This window comes from Poecilia reticulata, chromosome 15 (assembly GCF_904066995.2).
Source record: "Poecilia reticulata chromosome 15, P_reticulata-male-v2, whole genome shotgun sequence".
In the NCBI taxonomy this organism is placed as follows: domain Eukaryota; kingdom Metazoa; phylum Chordata; class Actinopteri; order Cyprinodontiformes; family Poeciliidae; genus Poecilia; species Poecilia reticulata.
The window spans coordinates 6,605,047-6,630,919 of record NC_088844.1 but is presented as its reverse complement, the minus strand read 5'-3'; the positions used below and the strand labels follow the sequence as shown (position 1 = coordinate 6,630,919).

At 41.1% G+C, this 25,873-nt stretch overlaps 1 protein-coding gene across 2 annotated transcripts; it reads right to left on the bottom strand.

Annotated features, from left to right (window-relative positions):
- Nucleotides 1–3,368: 3,368 nt before the first annotated feature.
- Nucleotides 3,369–24,420, bottom strand: LOC103476510 (uncharacterized). Of its 2 annotated transcripts, none has more exons than XM_008428917.3 (8): nt 24,092–24,420; nt 16,367–17,172; nt 10,456–10,617; nt 9,485–9,638; nt 7,811–7,938; nt 7,011–7,132; nt 4,738–4,845; nt 3,369–3,921 (listed from the first exon to the last, which is right to left on the bottom strand). In XM_008428917.3, exons 1-7 carry the CDS (start codon nt 24,168–24,170, stop codon nt 4,749–4,751), a joined length of 1,548 nt encoding a protein of 515 aa, XP_008427139.1. In that variant the 5' UTR covers nt 24,171–24,420; the 3' UTR covers nt 3,369–3,921; nt 4,738–4,748. The 2 variants fall into 2 exon arrangements, with proteins under 2 accessions (XP_008427139.1, XP_017164285.1); XM_017308796.2 differs by having other exon boundaries at nt 4,750–4,845.
- Between the last annotated feature and the right edge of the window lie 1,453 nt (nt 24,421–25,873).

The window sequence follows — 25,873 nt, the reverse complement described above, 5'->3', positions numbered from 1 at the left end:
GGGTACACCCTGGACAGGTCGCCAGTCTGTCGCAGGGCAACACAGAGACACACAGGACACACAACCATGCACACACACACTCACACCTAGGGGCAATTTGGAGAGGCCAATTAACCTGACAGTCATGTTTTTGGACTGTGGGAGGAAACCGGAGTACCCGGAGAAAACCCACGCACGCACAGGGAGAACATGCAAACTCCATGCAGAAAGACTATACAACTAACATTTTATTATTATTATTATTACTATTATTATTATTATTACTTTTCTTTTCTTTTTTTATCAGAATGTCACTTCGAATGTGGGTGATAGTAGTAGTGATTTATTTACAGGCCAGAAGAGCAGAGCAGACAGCAGAAATTGCAGCCAATTTAAATTCAGTCAACTTTTCAGTGACGAGCTCCATGCTTTTATTTTGTGAATGCAGCTGATCTACTTCTGCTTATTTTCGACCCATTGATGGAGGCAGATTGTTGGGTTTTTACAGACTACACAGCAAAAACAACAACAGCAACAAATTTTGGATAAGCTTTCAAATCGCGTGTCTTCTTTCAGAGAAATATTATTGGTTATATTTTTGTTTAGTTTGCGGAGTTTTTTTCTCCTTTATTTCCTTTTTTTCCACCTCACAGTTGTGAAACCACGCTAACTGGAACCACAGAGCAACAAAGAGAAGTATTTGAAGAAGTGGATATGATTTGAAAATAAATAAATAAATAAATAAATAAATGTTTTAACAGTTTTTGCAGTTTTCCGGAAGTTTATTCCGGATTAGTGGAGCATAAAATCTGAATGTGGCTTCTCGATGTATAGTTCTGGCTCTGGAAGATACTGAGAAAACTTAAAGCTGAGTGGTCTGGAAGGTTGATACAACAGGTCTCTAATGTACTTTTGGTTATTCTATTCAGTGATTTATAAACTAACAAAATTATTTTTACAGTATTTTCTCTGACGCACAGGGAGCCAATGCAAGGACTTTAGAACCTAGTTTTGATGTGAATATCCGACCCAGAATCGTTTTACATCGGCTGCAGCTGTCAGATCTTTTAGGCGGAGCTGTGAAGACAGTAAGCAGTGATCAGTTCAGCTAAAGATAAACACACGGATAAGTTTCTCAATATCTTGTTGGTGCAATGATTTCATAGGATGACTCCAGTGCAGGCAACAATTACGAATAGCAAGGATGTTTCATTGAGACAGATACTCAATAGAGCTGGAGGTTGTCTTACAGGAAGTGGGGGGAGAAACACCTGACAGGCACTGGAACCACATGTGGTGAAGAGGAGGACAATGTTCCTGGGGAGTGCAAGGTGCATCCACAACCTGATCAGCTGCTTACTGTAGGAGATGGTTTATGGAGACAGATATTTGTTCTGCTGTTTCATTGTATGGTGGACAGCCAGGTGAGCATTGAGTGGGTGGATTAGAAATGGAGCGGCAAGGAAGTCAAAAAAAACGAGACGCCAGGAGGGATCCGTAGAACGGAGGACTTGTAAACAATCCAGGAGCCTTCTTCTGGAAGGCTAGCTCTGCAAGGAGGAGAGGACACAAAGGGGAGGTTTACAGAAGTAATGCTTTAGATGGCTACTAAGCTCACTAAAGCACTTCTTTAGCGAGCTTTTTATTTAGATTTCTCAGGAAATCCATTCCTTTAAATACTTCTCCTTAACGAGGTCTGATGAACACCAGTCGGATGCTGCATCTGCCAAAAAAAAAAAACAAGAGGAGGAAGGCAAAACAGTCCACAAGTCTGCATGCAACAGTCGGGAACAATAGTTCTTTAGTTTATGTTTATTGGGTGATGAAAGGCTGACTTTGTAGTTGTTTTTATTATATGTGTTGCCAAAGTTTCAGATCTGAGTCCATTGCTACACAGATTTTTGGGCCTGATCACTGGTTTCCAGCTGTAATAGCTGAGCTGTGTGCCGATTCTTGATCATTCTTCTTTAGGTAAAAACAATGTATTACTTCAGTTTTGCTTCTATTCAGCTGAAGAAGGTTATGGCACATCCAATCTGTGCTTGAATGGGTAGTCAACTGGTGACATTGTAATGTAGAGCTGTGTATTATCTACAGTAACTTAACTTATTACCTGTAATAATCTGACTGACCAGGAGCATTTAGATGTTATATAGCACTTGTGGAACCATGAGGGACCCTGCATGTGATTTTTGTCACTTCTGATGAAAGTCACCTATTCCCATGAAGAAGTCCCTGTTCTTTACCTCGCCGAGTACCGGAGCAGACATTCCAACCCAGTCCTTCAGTTGCTTCAATAATATGTCATGGTCAACAGGCTTGAATGCTGCACTGAGGTCCAACAGAGCCACCACCGTGGTTCTTCCAGGGTCCATATTTATGCAGGCGCTATTGAACATTTTGACAAGGGCAGCTTCATCTTCCAAACAATGACCAATCACTTGCTGGTTGGTCAAACAATGCTTTCAGGCTAGATGCCTTCAGGCTCGATGAATGGAAGGCCACATGAATACCTTCCATTCATCGAGCCTGATGTATGGAGGGCTATAGATTGACCTGTAACTTTGCAATGATGATTTGTCCAGATTGTTCGTTTTTAGAAATGATTTGATAGCTGTTTTCAAAGCTTGAGGAGAAACACCTGATATGAGGGATTAGTTCTTATTTGAAGTAGATCAGACGCAGCAGGTGAGATATCGGACAATGCCACATGTCCAAAATTGTGTGAACAATGTCCGGTGGCTTTAAGCACAGGACACTTTATTTTCAATTTAAAAACAGCTTACCTCCCAAATACACTTGTACGTGAGCTGACTGACTTTACGGAGGCATTTAAAATGCGATTCCCCACTTTGACCACTAGAGGGTGCTGTGTTTTTTTTGTTTTTTTTGTTTTTGTTTTGTTTGTTTTCTTATCTTGGAAAGCGTTTCAATTTTATTCTGCAGATTAAGGCAACAAACCATTTACTCTCCACATTCTCATCATTGCTTTCTTTCATATTTCATTCTGTAATGTCACTGAAAGGTTTTCTCGTTTATCCCTAAAATGTTATGATGTCATTACCCTTTTTATGTCATCTTTTACACCACAGTGTGAAATGAATTTTTAATCCGTTTCCATTTGTCATGTTTGAAGACAAAAAAAATGCAGCACATGAAATTAAATTGTACAGTGTGTGTGTAGTAAAACACTATGAGACCTGACTGTCATAAAAGTTCCTTGAGTTATGAAAGAGTTCATGTTATTATTATAACAAGAATAATAACATGTCACTATTCTTATTAAAATCTTAGGATTATTTGACCAACGCATGGCACGTGAGTCTGGAATAAAACCAGATGTGGCTCTTCTTCACTGAATCCAGGTTATGAAAATACTGAAACAGGTGCATCATGGAATAACATTTAAAAATGTATTTGTTGACATTTTGAAAATGTTACATAAGGGGAAAAAAAATAGCAGCTGGTTGTTATCTGACACCTTTTTGAACTCTTCCCGACCTGTTTGAGAACATCGGAACGTCGCAACAGAAAACCCGATTCCCACATCCTTTAATAATGCTTCACATGCACGCGCTGTATACAAAAACAGCTGCCATTTGTCTGTATGTATTTACCATATACATAATGTAAAGATTATAAAGATATTTAAGCTTAGATTTGATAATAGAATGTAAAAACTGTACATTCTGCAGAAAATATATTATGTCACAATGCAGTGGTACCATCTGACTCGTCTTTGGACAGAGTAAAACACACAGAAAGTCAACCCCCTCACTCTGATGTCTTTGTTACACATTGTTCCAGAGTCATTTCTTTCAACATTCTCCTCTGTCTTCTGCTTTCACACTCCTCTTCTCTTTTTTCCTGTTTCCTTTAAGTTCTCAGAGTTTCTTGGTAGAACCTCCTGATATCTTCTTCTCAGCGTGAGCCCATTTGGATCTGATGTTAACAGAAGACAAAGAAGAAGAAGAATAACAACATACATTTATATCAAACTGAAATGTAATTCGACTGTTGGTTGTGTGTGTGTGTGTGTGTGTGTGTGTGTGTGTGTGTGTGTGTGTGTGTGTGTGTGTGTGTGTGTGTGTGTGTGTGTGTGTGTGTGTGTGTGTGTGTGCGTGTGCGTGTGTAAGGGGGAGGGCGTATAGGATACAAGTAGTACAAGATCAATGAAAATATCTCATCATCTGTCATAGTGTCTGTTTGAACAATGTGTTTGACAAAGAACCCATGACTGGAAATCTTTCCACATTGTTTTATTTCAACCATTCTGTCATCAAAGTGGTAAATATGTAAATACGTAAATACATATTCAATAGGGCTGAGATCAAGGCTGTTCTCAGAACCTAATATTGTCATGCTTGTCTGTTTCAAAAGTTCTGATATGTGCTTGGGAAGTCAGCTACGTCCAAGTTTCATTCATCTAGATTTCAATCAACTTTAAGCAATGGACCAACACCACAGGATGAAAAAGAGGCCTTCACCATGAATTAAGGTTAATTTATTAAGGTTGGCTGACAGGTTGGACTGTGCGCCATGTTAAAATGAATTTTGTGTTCATTTGCATAAGATCTAAGTGAATAAAATATGTTCTAAAAAGAAGAGGCACAAGGCCCAATCCTAGGGGAACACCACTGGTAATTGTGGATGGCTATTCTGAATAGATTCTCCAACACACAGTCAGTGACTATGGCTTATTGCTGTTTCCTTCAGACATGACAAGAAATGGAAAAGAAAAAATAAATGTGTAACTACCTGGATGCTTACTAAAGCCAAGAGATGTCTTCTTGTTTGTTCTGGTAGCCCAAGACAATCATGGAGTTCCTGTTTCTGGTAAGACATTTCGCTTGTTCTTCATCAGGCCTGCACGAAAAATGTTCGGGATTAACAGCAAAATCATAGCAAAAGCTATCTGTTGCTGTTCATCCTCATGTCACCAACATTTAAAAAACAAATTGCACTTGAACTCTTATCATCTGCGCAAGAACTCGGCTGAAAGCTGCTAATGAATTTGTTGTATAAATACCCAACTAAAATGTAGTGTACTGCTCTTTGATTTGGCATCCCTCCTGCTGTAATGAATGAGTTAGCAGGCGGACGCTGCCCTTTCTAATGAATCCTGCACTGCAGCTATGTCTCACCAGGCTGCATTACTCCTCTGAGCATACCTAAAGTCTGACTCGCTGACCCCGTCCTTTGGTTCTCGGAGTTTGGACTGGATTCCAGGCAGGAGAGAGAGTGGCAGCGGCCCTCCCACCCTCTATGAGACTTCTTTGCTGTACGAGCTTTAAAGTAAAGTATTTACTGAAACTCCTGGCCTCGCAAGGAAAAATTAAGCTAATAGCTTCTTTTATCTCCACCTGCCAGGAAGTTGTCAATCTCTGTTCGCAGCCCACAAGTAGCTGAATACCTTTCGTCCTCCCATGCCTTCTTCTATTAACTGTGGTCAAATGACATACATTCCTCCTTTTTTAAAACTGTTTTTTCTTTTAGCAAACAAAGGAAATAAGCACATTTTTTAAGGGGATTTCAGCAGCTGCTAGTCATGTCGGAGAAATATTGAATTCAAAATAAAAAAATACTAAGGCAAAATTATGTGGACTTTTTGTTGTGGAAAAAAAACACACAGTTGTAGCCGCGTCATCACTTTCTTTTAGAATGTTTGAAGGTACAACAATTACCATTTCAGCATCTGATGGTAAAATGAACAGCAGGACAGCAAACTTCACAGGTTACTCAGAACAGAATGCAGAAAGTCGTCATATTCTGCACAATAAAAACTTTTATTTCAAAGCAATAGCTAATTTGTCTGGTGCTTATGGTATAGTTATTTCTAATTCAGTTTGAAAAATACTTGATGATCCCAAAGAGAAATGATCGGTTTCTGTAATGCAAAGAGCTGTTGTAGATGTTAGTGGTTGTGGGCACGAAGGACGTCCTGTAGCAGTCAGTATTACAGTCAAAAGTCTCTGACTGAAGATGTTCGAATGAAGAAAGTGGTCAAAGTTGTCTGTAATGTTCTTCATTTCATAAAGAATTCTTCTTTGCATGCATCATCTCTAGAGTTTCTAGAGCAGTCCCCAGAACAGAACCAGAACGTTGAGCGTTTTTTAGTAACTGGCTCTGAAGCTGCTGTCCCAGCAGATGATGGTAGAAGATATTACACTCTCCACAACAAATTCATAGAGGATACAATCACTGAGGGACTGAAGTTTTGGTAACACTTTATTTGACGGGGTGTGCATAAGACTGCCATGACACTGTCATAAACATGAAGGAGTCTTTATGAATGTTTATGACTGTTGTCATGAAGTGTCATTTGGTAAATTATGACACTTTTAATGCAAAGTTGTTTTAAAAGTTCCATTGAAAGTCCATTAAAAGTGCCAACTCTGCATTAAAGTGTCATTATTTTTAAAAATCATGCAAAGTGCTACATTGTTTTAATGTTTCCATCCATCCATTGTCTTACACGCTTATCCTTTGTAGGGTTGGGAGGGCTGCTGGTGCCCATCTCTGGAAGGTAACAGGTAAGAGGCGGGGTACATTCTGGACAGATCACCAGTCCATCGCAGGGCAATAGAGACGGACAGGACTAACAATCATGCACGCACACACGCGCACCCCCCCCCCCCACCCCACACACACACACACACAGACGCACACCCCTACACACACACACGCACACACGCACGCACACCCACACCCACACCCACACCCACACACACACACACACACACACCTATGGAGAATTTAGAAACACCAATCAACCAGACAGTTATGTTTTTGGACTGTGGGAGGAGTACCTGGAGAGAACCCATGCATGCACAGGGAGAAATATGCAAATTCCATGCAGAAGGACCCCTGGGCCAGGAATTGAACCCAGGACTTTCTTGTTGTAAGGCAACCGTGCTACCAACTTCTATTACTTCACAGTTTGGACAGAACAATGTGATCAGAATTTTAGGTACATATGAGCAGGTCACAGAGACACAACAGCCATAAAGAGTGCAGTAGATATTCCTCACCTGTAGAGCTGAGGACAAGACAACTTTAGTGGAGCAGACGTCAGTCCCAGCCCGCTCTGGTTCTTCCCTTTACTTTTTCTCACAAGGTCCTTGACTCGGCCCCACATGTAGTTTTCACTGAGCTGTACATTAAGACACATAACAGAAGGGCAGCAGACTTTAAATGTGCTTTAGCTAACCACTGGCCAAGCAGCTGCAGCTTATGTCTCGTCCTAATTATTCATTAAAACTGACTTTTCAGTTTTATATCATGTTATAATGTTATTCCTTCATCAACAACAAGAAGCAGGAATGTTGCCTTGATTCTTTCATGCATGTTTGAGAAATTCTTTAATGTCCCAAGGCAACCATTCAGCTGATTTCCACCTTTGATAATGAAGCTCCTCCTCAGAGCTGAGGTTACTAAGCGTCCAAGCTTCCTCATAGAGCAACCCTCCCCCACGATTCCCCCACTCAGCTCCTTCAGACTAGCCAGCAGCAATTAGCAAACACCTGGTGGAACTGTGTGCCTGCTGACTGAGATCGTTATACAAGCTACTTCTCAGTTAAACATTGGTAAAAAACGTTGTTAAAGGGTCAATAGAGGCATCATGTTATGATGGCTTCCTGAAGGCGGAGTTTCAGAAGGAGCAGGAGGTTTTAAAGAGACAGAGGCCCAATTTTATTATGAAGTCAAATGTTTTAAGTCATAACTGACAATACACCCTGTGTGAGATTTATATATATCAAACATCAAAAACAACATCAAGAGTTCTGTCTGTGATCTGTGATCACGTGATTTTGTTGATTTGCACACTCACGCGGCCCGTCGGAGGACTCCTCCTTTCTGTGCTATCTCCATGGAGATGGGGCTCCCTCTCAGCGTAGCTCCTTCGGTTTTGGCTTCTCCTCCATTCTGGGGTGGCTGACAAATCCTCAGTACTCATGCCTGAAGTATTAATCACAGATGAGACACTTCTGTTACTGACTTTACTAATTCACCATCCCACGCCATCAGGGAACATTTCATACAGAAACACTGCAACAACAAAAAAATTAACAGTCTAACAAATAATAATAATAATAATAATAATAATAATAATAATAATAATAATAATAATAATAATAATAATAATAATAATTTATTTGTTTAGCAATTTTAAAGTTTTAGACAAATGTTTAAATATTAAAGCCTTTTGATAAAAGTAAGTGACCTGAGTGAAGTTCCAGAGGTCATTAAAGGTCAAACCCCACTCCCACCTTCTTCAAATCAAATAAAATTGATGTCAATCAACTTGTCTATGTTTGTGCTGCTTTGGCTTTGAAGATATTAATGAAATTTTAAAGGTCATTTTGATTTTGTAAAAGTGTGAGTGTGGGGGAGCTGGTTGAGTTTTTGACCTTTAAACTTTCATTAATATTTTCAAAGTCAAAACAGCACAAACAAACATAATTGCTGCACAAACGTCGCACAAACGTAATGAGTTGATTGACATCAATTTTGTCTGATTTGAAGAAGATGGGGGCTGGGCCTGGTTGACCTTTAATGGCCTCTGGAAACATTTCTTAATATCTATAAAATGGTAGCGGCACAAACAAAAAATTTTGCTGCACAAATGTTTGACACCATTTTTGTCTGATTTGAAAAAGGTGGGGGAGGCAACTTCACTCAGTCAGGTAAGTAAGTGTTAACTAATAATCTTAAAAGAAGACCATGAAGAGGCCTGTGTATTATTTAGAGGAGCAGCATTCCTTCCTCTGCCTGTCTCACATCGAGCTCTGGGAGAGCAAAGTGGTAGCTAGAGTCATGAATTATGAGCTCTTTTTTATGTGATACCTGGCCATGTTTCCTCTGAGTGGCTTCGCCCTGAGATGACTCCACTCTGAGATAATCAGGGTGGACTGTAGAAACAGCTGTCTGGGTTTTGTTGGAAGCTACTTTGTGTGAGTTGAGAAGGAAGGGATCAGTGTGAAGGATAGAGGCTAAAGGATACCTGCAGACATATTCTCCCCCACATCCATGTAGACTCAGCTACTCCTAAATCAGCTTCAGTCAAACATGGCATGGCAAACAAACTAATGGCCTCATTGTGCTACAACAGCACAATGAGGCTGTTGTAGCACATGGCTTTTCATAAGGAGACTCGTAACATAACTGGAATCTAGCCGAGAAAAAAAACATTACACCTTTACTTAAGAATCTCAAAAAGATTCATTATAAAGCAAGCAGGTAAAATTCAGTCCAGTCTGCTACATTTGGACTCAGTAGATTATAAAATTTGTAATTAATTAGCCAAAAAAAAAGAGTTTAACTGAACTGCTTTATAATTTGAAATTGAACTGAAATTTTTAAAAAAATTTTTGCATGTTGCCTTGAGATGACATTTGTTGTGAATTGGCGATATTAAATTATTTGGTGTAAGGTTTTTGCCACGATTTCACTGTCTTTACTGTCTGTCATATCAGCTCCTGACCAGGATGTGTTCTCAGGTTACCTTTCCTGGCTGACAGCAGCGGGTGCCGGCTGACCTCCGGGATGGTGGACAGATCAGAGGAAGTACCACTCGGAGACATAAAGTCACTTTTCGACTGCCAATTCTGGAAGGCCAACATGGCAGAGCCACAGCTGCAATACCGCTGGAAACACTCCTGAATAAACACAACACACACACACACACACACACATAGTGAGATAGGAAGAATAACTTAGAATAACTGAGCTTCTCTTGCCTCAAAGCTTGGTAGGCCTCATATGCAAAATAGAACTACTTTGTCCATTTAAATGTAAAAACTAGAGGAGCACCGATTTATGAAGAGATCAGTCAGTATGTGAAGCTAATCTTATCCCCTGATCTTATAAGCAAAGTTCTAAATATCAACCACTGCCATCTTCTGCTCTCACGTGAGGGGGTTTGACCGATAGACCACCAGGTCATGTCTGCAGGTTTGTAGTTAACAATAGTCACCCAACTCAACAACTTCCTTGCTGTATCTCAGGATGACGACATTTCAGAGAAAAAAAAATAGTATCAGAATCGATTAGGCTTTTTAAATGTTGGTAACAGGTGATCGGTCAGAAAACTGCAATCAGTGCACCTCTAATCAAAACTATATGCATATTTTCATTTACATGTGATTTAGCATATAGGGAGTGTTGAAAAAACTGATTAAAGCTCAACATATTTACATAAAAAATTTTATATAGACATGGGAGTAAAAGAAAAATTTTGTCCAAATCAAAACACAGCTCTGATCTAATGTAGAAAGTTAGAGAAAACTTAGAAGTTATTGAAGTTTATCTTTTATTGAGAATCACTGAAAAATAAAATACTTTTTTTTTTCTTCTACTAAAGGCTAAGTACCGTAAAATTCATCCATCCATTATTCAACATGCAAACTTCATGCATGGAGACCCTGGGCTGGGATTCAAACCCAGCCTGAGAGGAATCAGAGAACATTCACACACCTCCTTGGTCTTTGTCATCCTGCTGTCCCTCTGCAGGCTGCAGACCTGCCTTCGCAGACGAAAGTTTACCTCCTGCAGATGAGCGATTTTTTCGAGCAGCTGGCAGATGTGCTCCAGGTAAACCAAACCTGAGCCCACAGGACTGGGTCTCTGTTGTTGGGCCTGCAGAAACAGAATGTGTGCACATCAGACGAGATCACAGACACTCACAAGAAGACATGAAAGGAGGGGATTGGAAATGGATTGACTGCTCCCAACCACAGAGAAGTAAACATAGAAAAAGACGGAGCATTTGTGGTTTTACAGCACACAGGGCCATTTAGCTCCATCCGTCTTCACATCTACTCTGACCAGCTTCCCCGACCTTGTTGAAGAAAAATATCCCCATAGTATGATACTACCACCTCCATGTTCCACTATGTGTTTTGTTCTGACTTATGTACAGTGGTAGTTATCTGCCACACAGAACAAGACATCTGCTGTAGATCACACTTTTTATAGTCAGACAAAATGGCTCTTTGTTTGTTCCAAATGTGTTGCTTACCAAATGTAACAGGAAAGAAAGGAGTTTTAAGTCTTGTCTTATCAGCTCTTTTTTTATGGCCCGGAAGGGAAAGTAACATTTTTTGCGCCACCAGCTACAGTGAAGCGGAGTGCAGAAAGTTACAAATTGTTTATATCACTATAAATCTGGTCCTACAAGTTTTGAAATTGTTTTTAGGTGAGAAATTAGACCTTTATTTAACCTTTTCCTGTTTGAAATTTTTGCTCTTTTACCTTCCTTAAGCCTTGTCTTTCTGTTTATGTAACTTGTTGTACATATTACTGTAAAAATAGATAAATAAATAATAAAACAAAAACAACAACAAAAAAAACAAGGTCATGATTAATTTTTTTTTTTGTGAGTCTACCTTTTTTTTTTTCTCGTTGTAGTTTTGTTTAGTTATGCCAAAGTTGGAAGTAGACAAGTCAGAGTTTTTGGTTCTAGCGTGTATTAACACCTTTGATTCGTCACATCGCCCCCTGGAGTCAGAGCCTCTTCGAAGTGTCTGGTTAAATGTTTTTCCCTGGAAGGCGCCCACATCGGTGGGGAAAGTCCAGTTAAGGACGAGTGTGCTTCAGCAACCTCCGCCAGTAATTAAACAAAGCATTTTGACATTTTGTATTCCAGTGCAAAATGTCAAAATTTGCATAGAAATATGAAGAGAGAACATTAAATAACCTGTTTAGACAGTTTATCAGCAAAATTGCTGCTCTTTAAATGAGTTTCACTTTAAATTAAAAAATAAATTCCTTTTCTCTCGACTTTAAAAAAAATCTTCTCTTCGTGGTGGTCGCACCAGCTGAACACAGGCACTCTAGGCGATAAGAGGAAATCATGAGCAAATATTTATCCAATTATCAACATTCCTAAATTTGACCCAACAAAAGCAGGATATGAGCTCAGGCTTCCTATGCTGATGGTGCTGAAGCTGGAGTTGTGTTGAGGTGACGTCACTCTTTTCTTTTGACCTACAAATACTTCCTGGATCACAAAGTTCTTAAACAAGAACCTCTGCACACGTTGTGTTTTACAATGATGGGGCACCTTCAAAAACATTTAAATGTCTGCAAAGGAAGCAGCCCTTCTGTTAAAAACACTTTATCACACAGGATCTCATGTCTGATGACAGCCCAGAACCTCTTCTCTGTACACAAGCAAGTCCATTTCTCAAGTGAATTTTCCCTAATAAACACAAGGTTGAAATAATACATTAGATTCAGATATATCCATCCGTCCGTCCGTCCGTCCGTCCGTCCGTCCGTCCGTCCGTCCGTCCGTCCGTCCATCCATCCATCTTCTGCTTATTAGAGGTTGAGTCACGAAGGCAGGAGCCTAAGTAGGGAGGGTCAGACTTCCCTCTCCCCAGCCACTTGTTCCAGCTCGTCCAGGAAAATCTCATGACGTTCCCAGGCCAGCCGAGAGACTTAGTCCCTCCAACATGTCCTGGGTCTTCCCCGAGGCCTCCTCCCAGTGGGACGTGCCTGGAACACCTCACCAGAGAGGCCTCCAGGAGGCATCCTGACCAGATGCCCGAGCCACCTTAACTGGCTCCTCTCGACATGAAGGAGCAACAGCTCTACTCTGAGTCCCTCCTGGATGACCGAACTTCTTACCCTGTCTCTAAGGGAAAGCCCAGCCACCCTACAGAAAAACTCATTTCAGCTGCTTGGATCCGTGACCTCGTTCTTTCAATCATGACCCAAAGCTCATGATCGTAGATGAGGGTCGGAACGTAGATCGACCAATAAATAAAGTGCTTCGCTTTTTGACTCAGATCTCTCTTCACCACGACAGATTGGTACGTGGATATGAACACATTCTGCTGGTATCTAGCTACGGTTATCTAAGTTGTAGAGAAGCCACAAACCTTTTGTAGTTATTGACAAACAAGCTATTGGCTTAATTCTGACTGGACACTGACTAGAATTAGTCCAGTTCACTTACATTGCTAGGGATTCTGTCATGGACCAGGTTTTATGATATTTTAAAACCATTTAGAAGGGTTTAGAAGTTTAATAACGCTAAAAATGAACATGAGGAGTGTATAGTAACTTCTGACCAGGACTGTTTTTCCTGCCAGCAGATAAGGCAAAGTGGGTGCGTGTGGGTCTGTAATTTGAGGAGTGTTGGGTCTCACACCGGTCCTACTCATACTTCCTCAGAGACCACCGAGGGACCCACTGTTTGGAACGAGAAATGGCAGTAAGGAGGAGCGCATTTTCTGTTCAAAATGAGCAATCCCAGTGCAAACAAACAGACACACCCTGCTCTGCTTCCTCAAGCCTCCAGTTAATTGCGCTGAGTCATGGGGTAGTTGTTGACAGAACCTCCGAGGCGACCACCAAACCCGAAGCTGCAGCTCAGAGATGAGACAGGAAGCAACCAGGATGAAGTAGGACACTTCACAATAAGTGCTTATCTTAATAAGAAAGATGTTTTTCAAAATGACGAAAACACACGTAGCACTGCGATTGCTGGAGATCACAGTACAGACACGCCGTATGCTGAAGCGTCAGTTAGACAACGAGGCAATAGTATTACAATATTTTCTCACACTTTGTGCCTTAAAGGAAATGCAGTCACAACACAGCTACTTGGTCAAGGTTTTAAACGTAAGCAACACGTGCAAAAGTTCAGTGCTGGTGGAGTCGTTTTCAACACGTCTGAAGGATTATTTGCTTCTACTTACAGGCAGAAGTTTTGAATCTAGGAATGTTAAATTCTCACATTATATCAGCAACGTTATCTTTGGTAGACACACCAGTAACTCCTGTTTAATAACTATTCCAAAAAATCTAAGTGAAATATTTTTTTGGTCCTTCCTCTTCTCTAAAGCCATTTCTTCTTAAAAAATCTGCTTTAATCAGAAACATTGGTGTCCAAACTTTTTGCAACATGGGCCAGAATGCTAAAGTTGAAAATAATCAGGGGACCATATTGATTTTCTGACTTGAAACGCAAAACAATTCTTTTTTAAATACTTGTTAATTGATTAAACATGCAATATTTTAATGAAACAAAGTGACAAATGTTTTGTCTTAATAAAAGGCGGACAGTTTCCAAACTTTATGGGTAATGTTTTTCAGTTTGTATGGTCTAGAAAATCTCTTATTTTATTCCCAGCAACAAAAAGGAAAACTTTCTTAAAATAAAAGTGTAGTCTTTTTTTAAGTTAAAAGTTGCTGGTTATAATGAAAATATTTTATATAATTAAAATACTTTGTGCCTTCCACTTCCCATTAAAGAAGAAATTAAATTTGTAAAGAATTAAATTCTCGTGCTAAAAATGTTAAAAAGTTCCTGGAGGGTGAAATTTGGAGCATTCTTAGTGGGCCACACAAATAATTCCAAGGGCCACAAATGGCCCCCGGGTCACACTTTGGACACCCCTGATCAAAAACAATATGGAAAATGTGTATCCTTGGAAAATATGACTCAGTCCTGACAGGGCCTGTGATGTTTCCATTTAAGATGAGCTGTTGCTTTGGGCCTCGGATATGAAGTCAGGAAGGAAGTAATTCTTGAGTTTGCCTGCAGTGTTTAGCATCCACAATAGCTGCTATAGCCGTGAAAACAAAAACAATTGGGTTGCTAGGTTTTTGGAAATAAAAAAAATTTAAAAAAGCATATTACTAAAATTTCAAATTGTTTTGTTCTTGTGGGATGGGTGTTCTGGATGTTCCTTCACTGCTGGGAATCAGTTCACAGAAACCAGATTTTTAAGAAATCCAAAGCAGTCATTAAACATTAACTATGCTGTGAAACAGAACAGGCAGATTTTTTTACACACATGGATTCATTTAAATCTGTGGGACTCTTAAATTAATTACTAAATTATTTATACTTTATATGTGAATTGTCCTGTAAACAGTTCTGTATTATGCTTTTCCAATCTGTTCACAGGGCATAACTGTGTTTCAAAAATACAGCCGTGGAGAGAGAAGCCCTATTTTAAGCTTCATGTGTCAGCTAATTGAACCAACCACATCTGGGCTTTATGTGGGCTCAGTTTGGGGAAGCTAGCAGAATCACTAACAGTATTGCTGCTCGTCAGAACGGAGCCCCGCTTGCTCTGGGCCCCCATTTCACAGCTTCTAACCCACTGTGTGATCTCCAGATCAGAGACGAAATAGTTAACGTCAACACCCTCATTCTATTTCAGTTGTTCCAAAACACACTCAGGGGTATAAAGAACATCTGTGGATCCCAGCTGGAAAGTGTCGTCTTTATTCATTAAGCCTGGGAGGTCAATAAGTCAATAAAAATAAAAAAACAGCCTTTAAACTAAGTTGAAACTAACCACAATGAAAATGAATGCCAAGACTGTGATAAACAAATCCATATGACCACTGTTTAATGCAAAGTTGGCACTTTTAATGGACTTTTAATCCAACTTGTAAAGCAACTTTCCTTTAAAAGTCTCATTATTTACCGAATGACACTTCATGACAACAGTCATAGACATTCATAAAGACTCCTTCATGTTCGTGACAGCGTCATGTCTTATGCACACCCCATCAAATAAAGTGTTATTGAAAGTGCTTTAGCTTCCATTTTACTATTAAATATCTGATGATGGGGGCCACTAAGCATTCTGTACTAATAATTTTTTTCATAAGCCCCTCACCCCAAAAGCAGCTGACCCAGGCTGTTGCCTCTCTGGTGCCTCCTGGAAGCTATCAAAGAAGCCTTATCTCTGTAAATATGCAAGTAATTTGAGATATTCAACACCTACTGGATACACCAGGATTGGCTGCCAACCTCTGGGCTCGGAAAATAAGGAAGGTTGAGAGAGGGAAATGCCTGCCGGTCATCAACAGTATCACTTTGTCAAATCTCCAGTACCTCAGCAAACTCAGTAAAGTGCTGCATCATACTCAGCTAACTGGCTCTGTCCGAGGGACCGAAAGGTTCTCGTGTTTCATTTCGATCGACGTGAAGAGAGGCCTTCAAACTCGGCATTGTTTCAACAGCCTTCGCAACTCAGATGTTCTAATAATCCTTCTCCAATCTGTCCCTCTCTGTGAAACAACAACGGGGATTCATGCGGAATGTTTGCTCACATTCTTCTCTGTAATAGCTGCTGGTAATGAAAGACGTCCTCGCAGCCTTGCTGGGATGTTTTCAGGAACATCAAACAGTTGAACGTGACTGTGCAGCTTCGACAGCTGCCAGGTGCTCTCTCACAGACCCATCCAGAGAGAGCATCCCACAGAAAAACATGACATGATGACTCTGAGACCTCTGAGTAAGGAGAGTCGGGCTGTTGTCACATAAGCAGTTCATCCACATCGGGTCCACTTTAGAATATGAAGAGTTCCCATGACCTGGATAGATGGATGGATAAACAAATGAGGGTTTTCTTACCTCACTGAGCTTACAGCATGCGTCCATGTAGTCCTCCAGACTGTCCCTGGTGTCACTTCTCCTTAGAGACTCAGCTTTTATGTCCTCGTCTGTCTCATCCTCACATTGTGCTGGTAAGAATTCGTCTGCAAGCTTTACGCTCTCTGAGCTGTTTTTATCATCTGACGAGATTTTCTCATCACGTCGTTCGGATCTTTCACGAACATCTTCAGAGGTAAGTCCTGTAGCATCACTTTGGTCCATTTCCTCACATATGTACAGTTTCACTGTCACAACTGAAGGGTCAAAGTCCTCTCTGTTGGTGAAAACGTCGTCTTGGATGTCCACTGTTGAATTCGTGCTGGTCTTTAAGCAGTTTGCCTCCTTGGAGTTTTGGTCCTTTGTAACTAGTGCATCGGGGGAGGAGGTAGAGTCAGAGTCCAGGTTACAGGAGTGACAGGAGGACTCTCGACTGTGGACCGCAAAGCTCTTTTCTGAGCCTGTGGGGGTAGACGGAGAGTTGGCTCCGCTTGGCAGTTCCACTCCAGAGTCTTCAGATTCAAACTTGTACAGCCTGGAGAGATGAGAGTCCAAGAAAATGCCCGGTAGGTATCCGGTGCCAGAATCCATCCGAGGCTTGTCTTCAGGATGGGAGTTTACCTCCGAGGCCTCACCTGGGTCTGGAGTCTTGTGTTCAGAAACTGATGCTGCAGAGAGAGTGGAGACAGAGTCTTCTGCCGTCCAGAACTTTTCATTGAAGTTGTTTAAGAGCTTCATTTTTGTCAGCACAACGTCACTGTCCAGAACTGCATTCCTGTCTCCTTTCCCTGGTAGACAGAGACAGCAAAAAACATTATTTCTGCTCCAGCTGAACAAAACCTCCTCAAATGTGTTCTTGTGTGTTTTCTGTTCTTATTTGTTTATTGAAATAACTAAAAAACACACACACAAAAATCACAGCAACCAAACATTTATTTGGAGAGCGACATCACCATGTTCCAGTTTGAAAAACTATTGGAATTATTTAACTCTCATCAAGTAATTTAACTACTACTACAAACTTATACTATGGCATTTCTCTGCACTTTATGAAATAACCACTACAAAAACATATCTACCACAAATCTTAAGTCATATCAAGACATCTAAGTTCCTCGTTGAGTCCCAATCAAACCAGTCATTTGACTAAATACGTAATTTAATTTAATAATCATTTTTAATGTGTTTTTGTTGCCAGAACAAGCAGCAAGAGGTAAGGAACATGAAAAACATCAGGAAATGGTGCGCCAATTTTGCTTTTTACTGCAAATATTAACACAATAAATAATTCATTGTGAACAGAGAAAATACTGGCAATGTTACCATGAGTCATTTCGGAAAGAAAGAAAGAACTTCCGATGTGATTTTAGAGAAGACGTTGCATTGTTGGAATCTCTCTCGATATGTTTGCTATAAAAAGAGTCACTTCTGAGTAAACGTGCTCATAGCAGTTGTTGGGCATTTGGGTTTTTCTTGCTCAAATCTTGTTCTGCTCACAGGAACCTTCTCTGACTTTAACAACTACAAGCTTTTTATACAAGATACAGCACAAACATTGAGATTTCTGCTTTTCACTAAAACAGAAATACTCACAAATCCACTCCACCCTGACTGTCATTTATTCTGACGTCAGTGGACACGCGAGGGCACACTGAGGCGAATTGTCAGTAAAAGTGAAGTATGAATGTGTAGAAAATACATCCCACAATCCACAGAATTCAGGAGTATTTATATTAAGACAGACATAGTGAACAGAAACTGCCTCCAAGTTTTGGCTTGCAGTGTATGGCAGCATGTTTGCTCAGGGATGGTATGGGAATAGTTTGGACTGTGGAAATAAGAGAATGACAATCTAATTCATTTTTATTCCCAGGATGTTTCCAGCAGAATTAATGAAATTAGGCACTAAATAAAAAATAAGAAAAACTCAAATTTTGCCTTCTGCTCTTTCCCATCACACTTCCAATCACTGTTAACCAATCAGTTCAGGTCCATTATTCCACAAACACTTCTGCTGCTCTCACTCTTTGCTGGTTCCTCCTGTTATCATTGCTTCCCTGAAGATTCCCTGCTGTTCTTTTACCACCAATTCCTGTTTTTGTTTGGCTCTGGCTTCTGGTGTTTCCCGTATTTTTGTAACTTTGTTTTTTTATCCTTTTTTTTTTTTTATTAAATACCAACAGCTACTCAATGCCTCTGCCTGCCACACATCATGACATTCCTGCCCAAAGCCATCACCTCATCTACAATAACGATAACCCACCCAATAAAATGAGCAACAACATTTCATTTCCCTTTGGGGTCAATGAATAATTTTCAAATGTAAGTGAGGTGATGAAGAACAGAAAACAATGAGGGAATCTTCCCTGTTTTTGTGACGTGGGTGTTCGTACAGGACAAGAGTGTGGTGTTGACCGGACAGAACGTCTGAGCCAAGACGAATGACCGCCATGCAGAGAAAATATAGCTTTGAGCTCACCATCAGACGCAGAGTCATCTATTATCTGTTTTTATAATAGACGGCTCTGCCTCTTGTACTCGATGCTGAATTCAAAACTATATTTTCTTTGGATCCTCATAACATAAACTCATAACATAGTCTCATTCAAAGGTGCAGTCTGAACTAAGTTTCTTTTCTTTCTCTCTCTCTCTCTTGCTTTGTCTGCCACATGTTGTTCATTCTGTGAAGCCCACAAAACTCCTGTTTCCTGTTTTTGCCCGATGATAGGAACAAAAAAAAACACACACAAAAAAAAACAGCTGAATGATTGCATGTATTTTAGGTTGGTACTTTAGCAGCTGGATTGTTGTTTTTCTTTTTCTTTTTCCAGTGACCTCACTGGTCACATTGTGTGAAGTATCCAACATGTGTTTGTCTGTACAGTGGCACAAATTAGTGTTTACCATCTGCTGATGGCCACGGCGTAATGTACAGAGATTAACATGCAACAAAGATAGCAAAAGATACAAGAGACCAACGTTAGAGAGACGTTGCCATAAAGCTTTCTTTACTCTGGAACAAAAATTGATGTCAGTGCCTTGAAAAAAGGATTCACACTTGTTAAAATTGTCGAATAAAAGAATGAGTTACTCTTGAAGCCAGACAAAGACTTTTGGAGCTTCTTCTGTCTTCCTGACACGAGATTTCAAGACATGTCTGTTCTTGTGAAACCCCAGCAGACTGAGAAGGGGAGCAGGTTGCCTTTAATTACACGTTGAAGTCATCCGACCAGCCGGGCTGTGTAATCTGACTTCTCGTTATTCTGACACAATCCTCGAGTGTCCCTTCAATCCTTTTCGTGCGATAATCGCCTGCTGCGCAGGTGTTCCCCTGATCTGGTCGTGTTCATCCCTCGCAAACGGTACACCAGGAGATATTCTGTCCTGTAATCGTGAGCACATGCTGACTCAGCTGATTTCCAGTCGTGAGTGTTTGACTGAGCTCCACACAACATATATCATCAGAGACGGTCCTCCTCCCCCCCAACCTGTCTCCCCGACCCGTCCTTAAGCCTGGCTTCTGTCTGAGAACATCCGTCTGCCGTTTCCCCCCTAAGATTCATTTCACATTCCAGACCGAAACTGGTGGATTCGGCACGGTTTAAGGAGCGGGTGGATTGACCTGTTGTCTTCTGCTTGATGCCTCGGGTTCATACTTCATGAGAAAAACACTTCAATGATGCCTCCAGGGCCGGAGGTAAAACACACCCTTCATGCAGGGACTAAAAGGGGTCAGGAGGAGCTGGGAAAGAACCTGGCACTCAGGCTGGGAACGTTAACCAAGCTCTAAGATAAACACCAGAGGTCAAAACAGCATTTAATTAAACTAGTTAATATATATATATCAGCAGAGTTCATGTACAGTCATTTAAATACCCCAAAGTTAAAGGAATGAAGGTAAGAGGCAATAACCAATGTTTCTGGATGATTAATCACCCCAGAAGTTATCAGGATCACCGATAATATTGTTGTTTTGAGATGATTTGCCACTAATATAATGACATAATTACATAATTCCACTAATTATACCTTTTAACAATATTCTCATATGTCCGACAAACATGTATAAGAATACATGTTTGTATTCCTCTGGGGTTTTACGGAGATGACGATAAAAGTTATGGTTAAAACAAAGCGCTGGTCACTAATCAACAGCTGGTTGCTACAACACATCTGTTCAGCTAGGCTATTAAACTGAACCCAAGAATGTATTAGAATCATGTTCTAATACATCACAGCGGCACTCAGCATTAAATCAGCAGTAGTAGAGGTAGCAGTCTAAACCACGCTGTCAGCCACAGCTGCACCCCGACATGAGGTGTAGCTGGGATCATGAGAGAAATGTCATCAGCACTGAGGATGATAGCCAGACTCCCTCCCACTTATCAAAGTAAATGCATGACCCCAGCACTGCTCTGTCCTGCCAGACACCACTATGATAAGACAGGAATGTGCAGGAGCATTGTAGCTTCAGTCAAACACTCCTTGGGAATAATTCCCTTTAACAGCTTAAGAGGGAAGTAGCTCATCCCTCAAAGTAAAGGCAGAGACAATGCTGCCGCTGTCCTGCCAGCCACTAAATGTTTTTGGAGGACGCTCTTAGAGAAATTCTTGAAAACTAAACTTGTCATAGAACAGAAGCGCCGTTAGAGGCGATTATGTCAGGTTGCAGTTTGGAAAAGGCCTCGACGGCTTCTTCCTGTGTCCTGTTTGATGAGTGGTGGTTGATGGTGGGTCCAAATGCAGAACAGCAGAGGCACTGAGTAGATCGAGATATTTAATAAAAATCTTTTTTAAAAAACACAAGACATATGGAACCACAGGGAGCCAGGGCAGAACAAAAACCATAAATCCAAGAGAGAAAGCCAGCAAGGAGACAAGGGGAGAAACAGGAGCTACCAGCAAGGAGTGAATGAAGGAGATGTGATTAAATACTGGGAGAGTGAATGCTGGAACAACGGATCTGGGCTGATGAGTTAACAGGCTGCAGAGGAAGGCTGACCGGAGGGAGAGAGGGAAAGAGGAAGAGGAAGTGACACAGGCGGTGGGGGAAAGAATACTGGGGACTAGGAAATGAATCTAACAAAAATAACGAGACAAAGACATTTAATAAAACTAGAGAAGCTAAGAAATGACGAGACACAAGAAACAAACAGAACTAGAATCACTAGCAAGAAACTGAAGTAACAAGGCAGAACTAATAGAGACAAGAAACTAAGGAGCATAAATGATCACAAAACCAAATAAACCTGAGATCCTAACCCCCTGAATGTGTTTTGCGATGAAAACAACGATGGAGACACAGGAGTCGTCCTCACAGCTGCACCGTCCGCACAATAGCCCTTTCTTCTTGCTCTAAGAAACACGGCAAACAATGTGTCTGCTGTGGAGCAGAGCAAAGGGGCTCCCGATCGGAGGCAACAATGAGCAGATTTACTACGCCTCCCACTGCAAGGCATCTGTGGGATTTGCTCTGCAGCAGGTGTGGGGGGGGGCTCCTACTGTAAATAAGCTGACAGTGATATCTGAGTGGGGCTCAGCTGCGGAATGCAGAGCAACCTGACGCTGTGATAAGAAAGCTCGGTGTGCTGCTGCTCACTTTTCACACAAACCACGGCTGCTTTGATTTTGCCGGATCTTTAGTTGCCCAGGTGGGACGATGAAGAGCTACCTCTAAGTTACAGCACTGACCCGGGCAACAGGCAGCAGTAAAAATAAGTCAGTACAAATCTCATAAATTACTAGGTCACAGAAGGAAACAGGTGCACTGATCAGGATCTGTCATTTGCAATGAATTGTTGGAAGTAAACATTGGGATGAAAATATGAAGATTTCAAGCTCAAACTGCTTCTAGTAATGGAAAACCATGAAAGGTTCTGTTTTATGAATACAACCTGGTTTTATTACACGCCCCACGAATTCACCTTCGACATAAAACTGGAGCTGAACTAAAGTTTTGCTAATAAAGCCCCAAGTCTGAGCTGCAGCCTTGTGTGTGTGTGTGTGCGTGTGCGTGTGCGTGTGTGTGTGTGTGTGTGTGTGCGTGTGCGTGCGTGCGTGCGTGCGCGCGCGTGTCTGTGTGTGTGTGTGTGTGTGTCTGTGTGTGTGTGTGTGAAAGAAGCTAACAGTTTGTCAGCCTCGCAGCAGCAAAAGTCTATGCTGCCTTTCAATAGCCAAAGCATGAAATGCTAAATGAGCTTATTAGTATAATTACATCTGCAATCATGGAAGAACTTGAGTGCAGACTAAGTGATTTTCGACCTCCTTTCACTTAACACGTCAAACTGGGACTTGGTCGTTCTCTGACCTCTCTGTCTGATTTCTGAAAGGACCGGTGGCTCAGCAGGGTTAAATTCAGCCCACTGCTGCTCCTGTTTGGAGCAGCTAAGTGAGGTCGATATTAAGGGGGGCAGACCCCCTTAATATCAGGCATATGAATTTTCTAAATTTTCTGAGATCAGTGATCAATCGATACTTACATGTGAAGCCAAACTTATTTACTGTGGCAAAAGTCTAAGAATCGACTGCAGAAAACTGCAATCAGTGCATCCCTACTGGATACCATCCTGTAAACACCCATTTCTATGCATTGAGGATAATATTGGCCCAGCTTGAGTTCTAACCCTCCTCATGTCCCACTTCACTCCACATCCAGGTGGCTTAATTTCTTAAAGCTCAAACCTGTTCAGAACAGCATTTTCAGTCATTCTGTTGAGTATCTGCTGCTGTTGGTCACTGATGACTCAGTTTGGACCAAAACTTCAGCTGTTGGACTCACAGTTGAAGGAATTCAAGGTCTAATTAAAGCCTGGAAGGTGTCAAACCAGCCCAAATCATCTCCCTCCACAGCCGTGCTTGATATATGTTTGTGCTGACATGCAATATTTGGTTTTTATTAACTGAACATGCTTGCCAAAGACTGTACAATCTAAGTTGGATCCCTTTACTGGGACATCCTTTTACTGGGATGATTTCCAGATGTGTTAAATGTGAATAATCTTCAACTTGTGTGTGTGGGGTAACCTGTACGCAGCAACAAACTCCTACTGTCATCCAGGAGTTAACATGTACCAATGAGTCAGTAGTGACTGCTACCTCCCCCCTGATAAATCAGACAGTATGACAGAAAACATCTGGCTGCAGGTTGTTAAAGCTCTGACAGACTCTTGTGAATCTCTGTCGTTCCTGCATACTTTTTGTCTGTGACGTTTGACGCCGTCGTCCTCCAGAACGTCCATCCTTTCCTGTCCCACGAAGGAGGAGGAATCCACATCTGTTTTTCTTTTTGTTATTTTGTGGCAACCACCTCACAAACTGTGCTTGCAGCTCACAGTTTTCATGGGAGTAGGAATAAAAAAAGAGGAGGCCAGAGAAGTTTTTATGACCGCCAATCTGCTTTTAAAGGATTTCCGTAGAAACAATAGGAGCAAAAAACCCGAGACTGCGTCTTATGAATAAAAGAAAAGCTGCCAATCTCAGTCGATTACATCACTGAGTTTGTGTAAGTTCTTAGTCATCTTTAAAAACAAGAGCAACAAAGGCACCGCAGGGTGCTAATCGTGTTTACTGAGACATTACAGAGCTCAGAGAGGATGAGTCTGCAGGTAGTTTAGGATCATGACGAAGAAAGAAATGAAATGAACACCCTTTAAGGAATTATGACTGTAAAGACATATCTCTGAGGAACGGATTGAAAGATTATTTTACCTTTTCTCCAAGGAGCCAGAATTGAGAAAGATCTCTGCCAGCTGATGACCAGCCCAGCCTTTTTCCTTTTCATACTCATGCTGCTGAAGGACTTGCTTTTGTAAAAAATAAAAAATAAAAAAAATACAATAAATAAATAAATAATCAAATTTTAGATGTAAAAAAAAAAAAAAAAAAAAAAAAGATCAAATTTTCTCAGATATTCCTCATTGGGCTTCAGCTGTGGCAGAAAGGCGTCTCCTTCAGTGAGGAGGCTGGTTGTGATACTGGGTCCTGCTGGAATGCCAGGAGCGGCTCGGTGATCTGTGGCTGGGACTGGGAGCAGCTCTTCAGCTGAGCTGTACACAGGGGGGCAGGACTCCGGCAGCCGGCAGGAGGAGGAGGGAACATCTCTGAGCAGCACTGACTTCTCTTCAGCCCAAAAGAGGAATGGAAGAAATCAAAAATAAATCTTTTCGTTTGAGTTGCAGTTGTGAGGGCATCCAGGCACCTCTGGCACATTTTTGGAGGCTTTCTAGCTCCGTAAACATGGAGAAGATAATAGAGAACAACAGGAAACATGTCTAGCCCACTAAATAGGTTTATTACTTTAGCTGTCAGAGGAATTTCATCCTTTTATTACTCTTGGAAGGATTCTACCATAAGCCCTTCCTCTTCTTCTCTACCTCCTCTCTCAGCCTCCATAGCGCCCTCCTCTGTCACGTCAATCCTCTACACCACGGCCCTGCTTCGATAGCTCTCATGTCACATTTCCATCAATTTTGTAACTGGCAGCCATCTTGGTAGGCAGTTGATATGGAGTTGTTGTGACAACAACAAAGCCACAAATCTACAAACAGCGTACGCATTCTTCGTGTTCACTAGGTAGTTAACTACATCGTTAGTGGGAGATCGGCAGCATTTTGTCCACATCATCTGATGTGTTTTCCGTTGCCGTCTGATACGGCTCAATCCTGACAGTTTTGCTCATGTATCTTTATCTCGCACATTGGTGAAGAGTGTCTTTCTGCTTTTGCCTACTACAGGTAGCGCAGATCACTTCTGCTTCAGACTTGTGGGAACTCTGTGTTCTAAGTTCTGGTCTCTTGCCCCGCCCCCTTTGCGTCCTCGTCCACACTTCAGCTGAGCTCGCATCCAAGCTGACATCAGCAAAGTGTTTTACCCACAATTCATTGATTATTTTGAATTAAAAACATAAAAATATGTCAATATTCACCGAGCAAGCTGTATCTGTCGCACAAAAAAATTAAATAAAAAATCAGGTTTCAAATGTGAAGTATTGAAATAATTTTAGTTTTAATACTGTGCGTGTGAATACTATCAAATGTTGCTTTCCTTTATGAATTCCTTGTAACCTTTCTTACTGTTGTTTCACATAGACACTTGCTGACTAAACCAGCATAGCAATGTGCCCTTTTCAACATTTTGTTGCAATACAATCTCTCACAGCAGTGTATTTTACTTGTCAGTTTTCCAACACAAAGTAGAATGGAAGATAATATGGAGTGAATGGAAGATAATACGCAGGCTCTGTATTGTCAGCTGCATCCTTCATGCCTAATTTAGTATTTTTGTAGCTCAGTTGGGATAAATCCTGGTGTTACCTACAGGTTGTGCTTTTCTTTCTGTCCACACCCAGTTAGTGTGTCTCTGAGCAACTGATGTGAAATATTTGAACAGCAGCTGGGGGGAGGAGGGGAGCGAGCAGCAGTGCTGTCTTTAATTACCAGCCATGGGGCAACATTGAACTATACAGCTCAGATATTATGATAAAGACTTCAT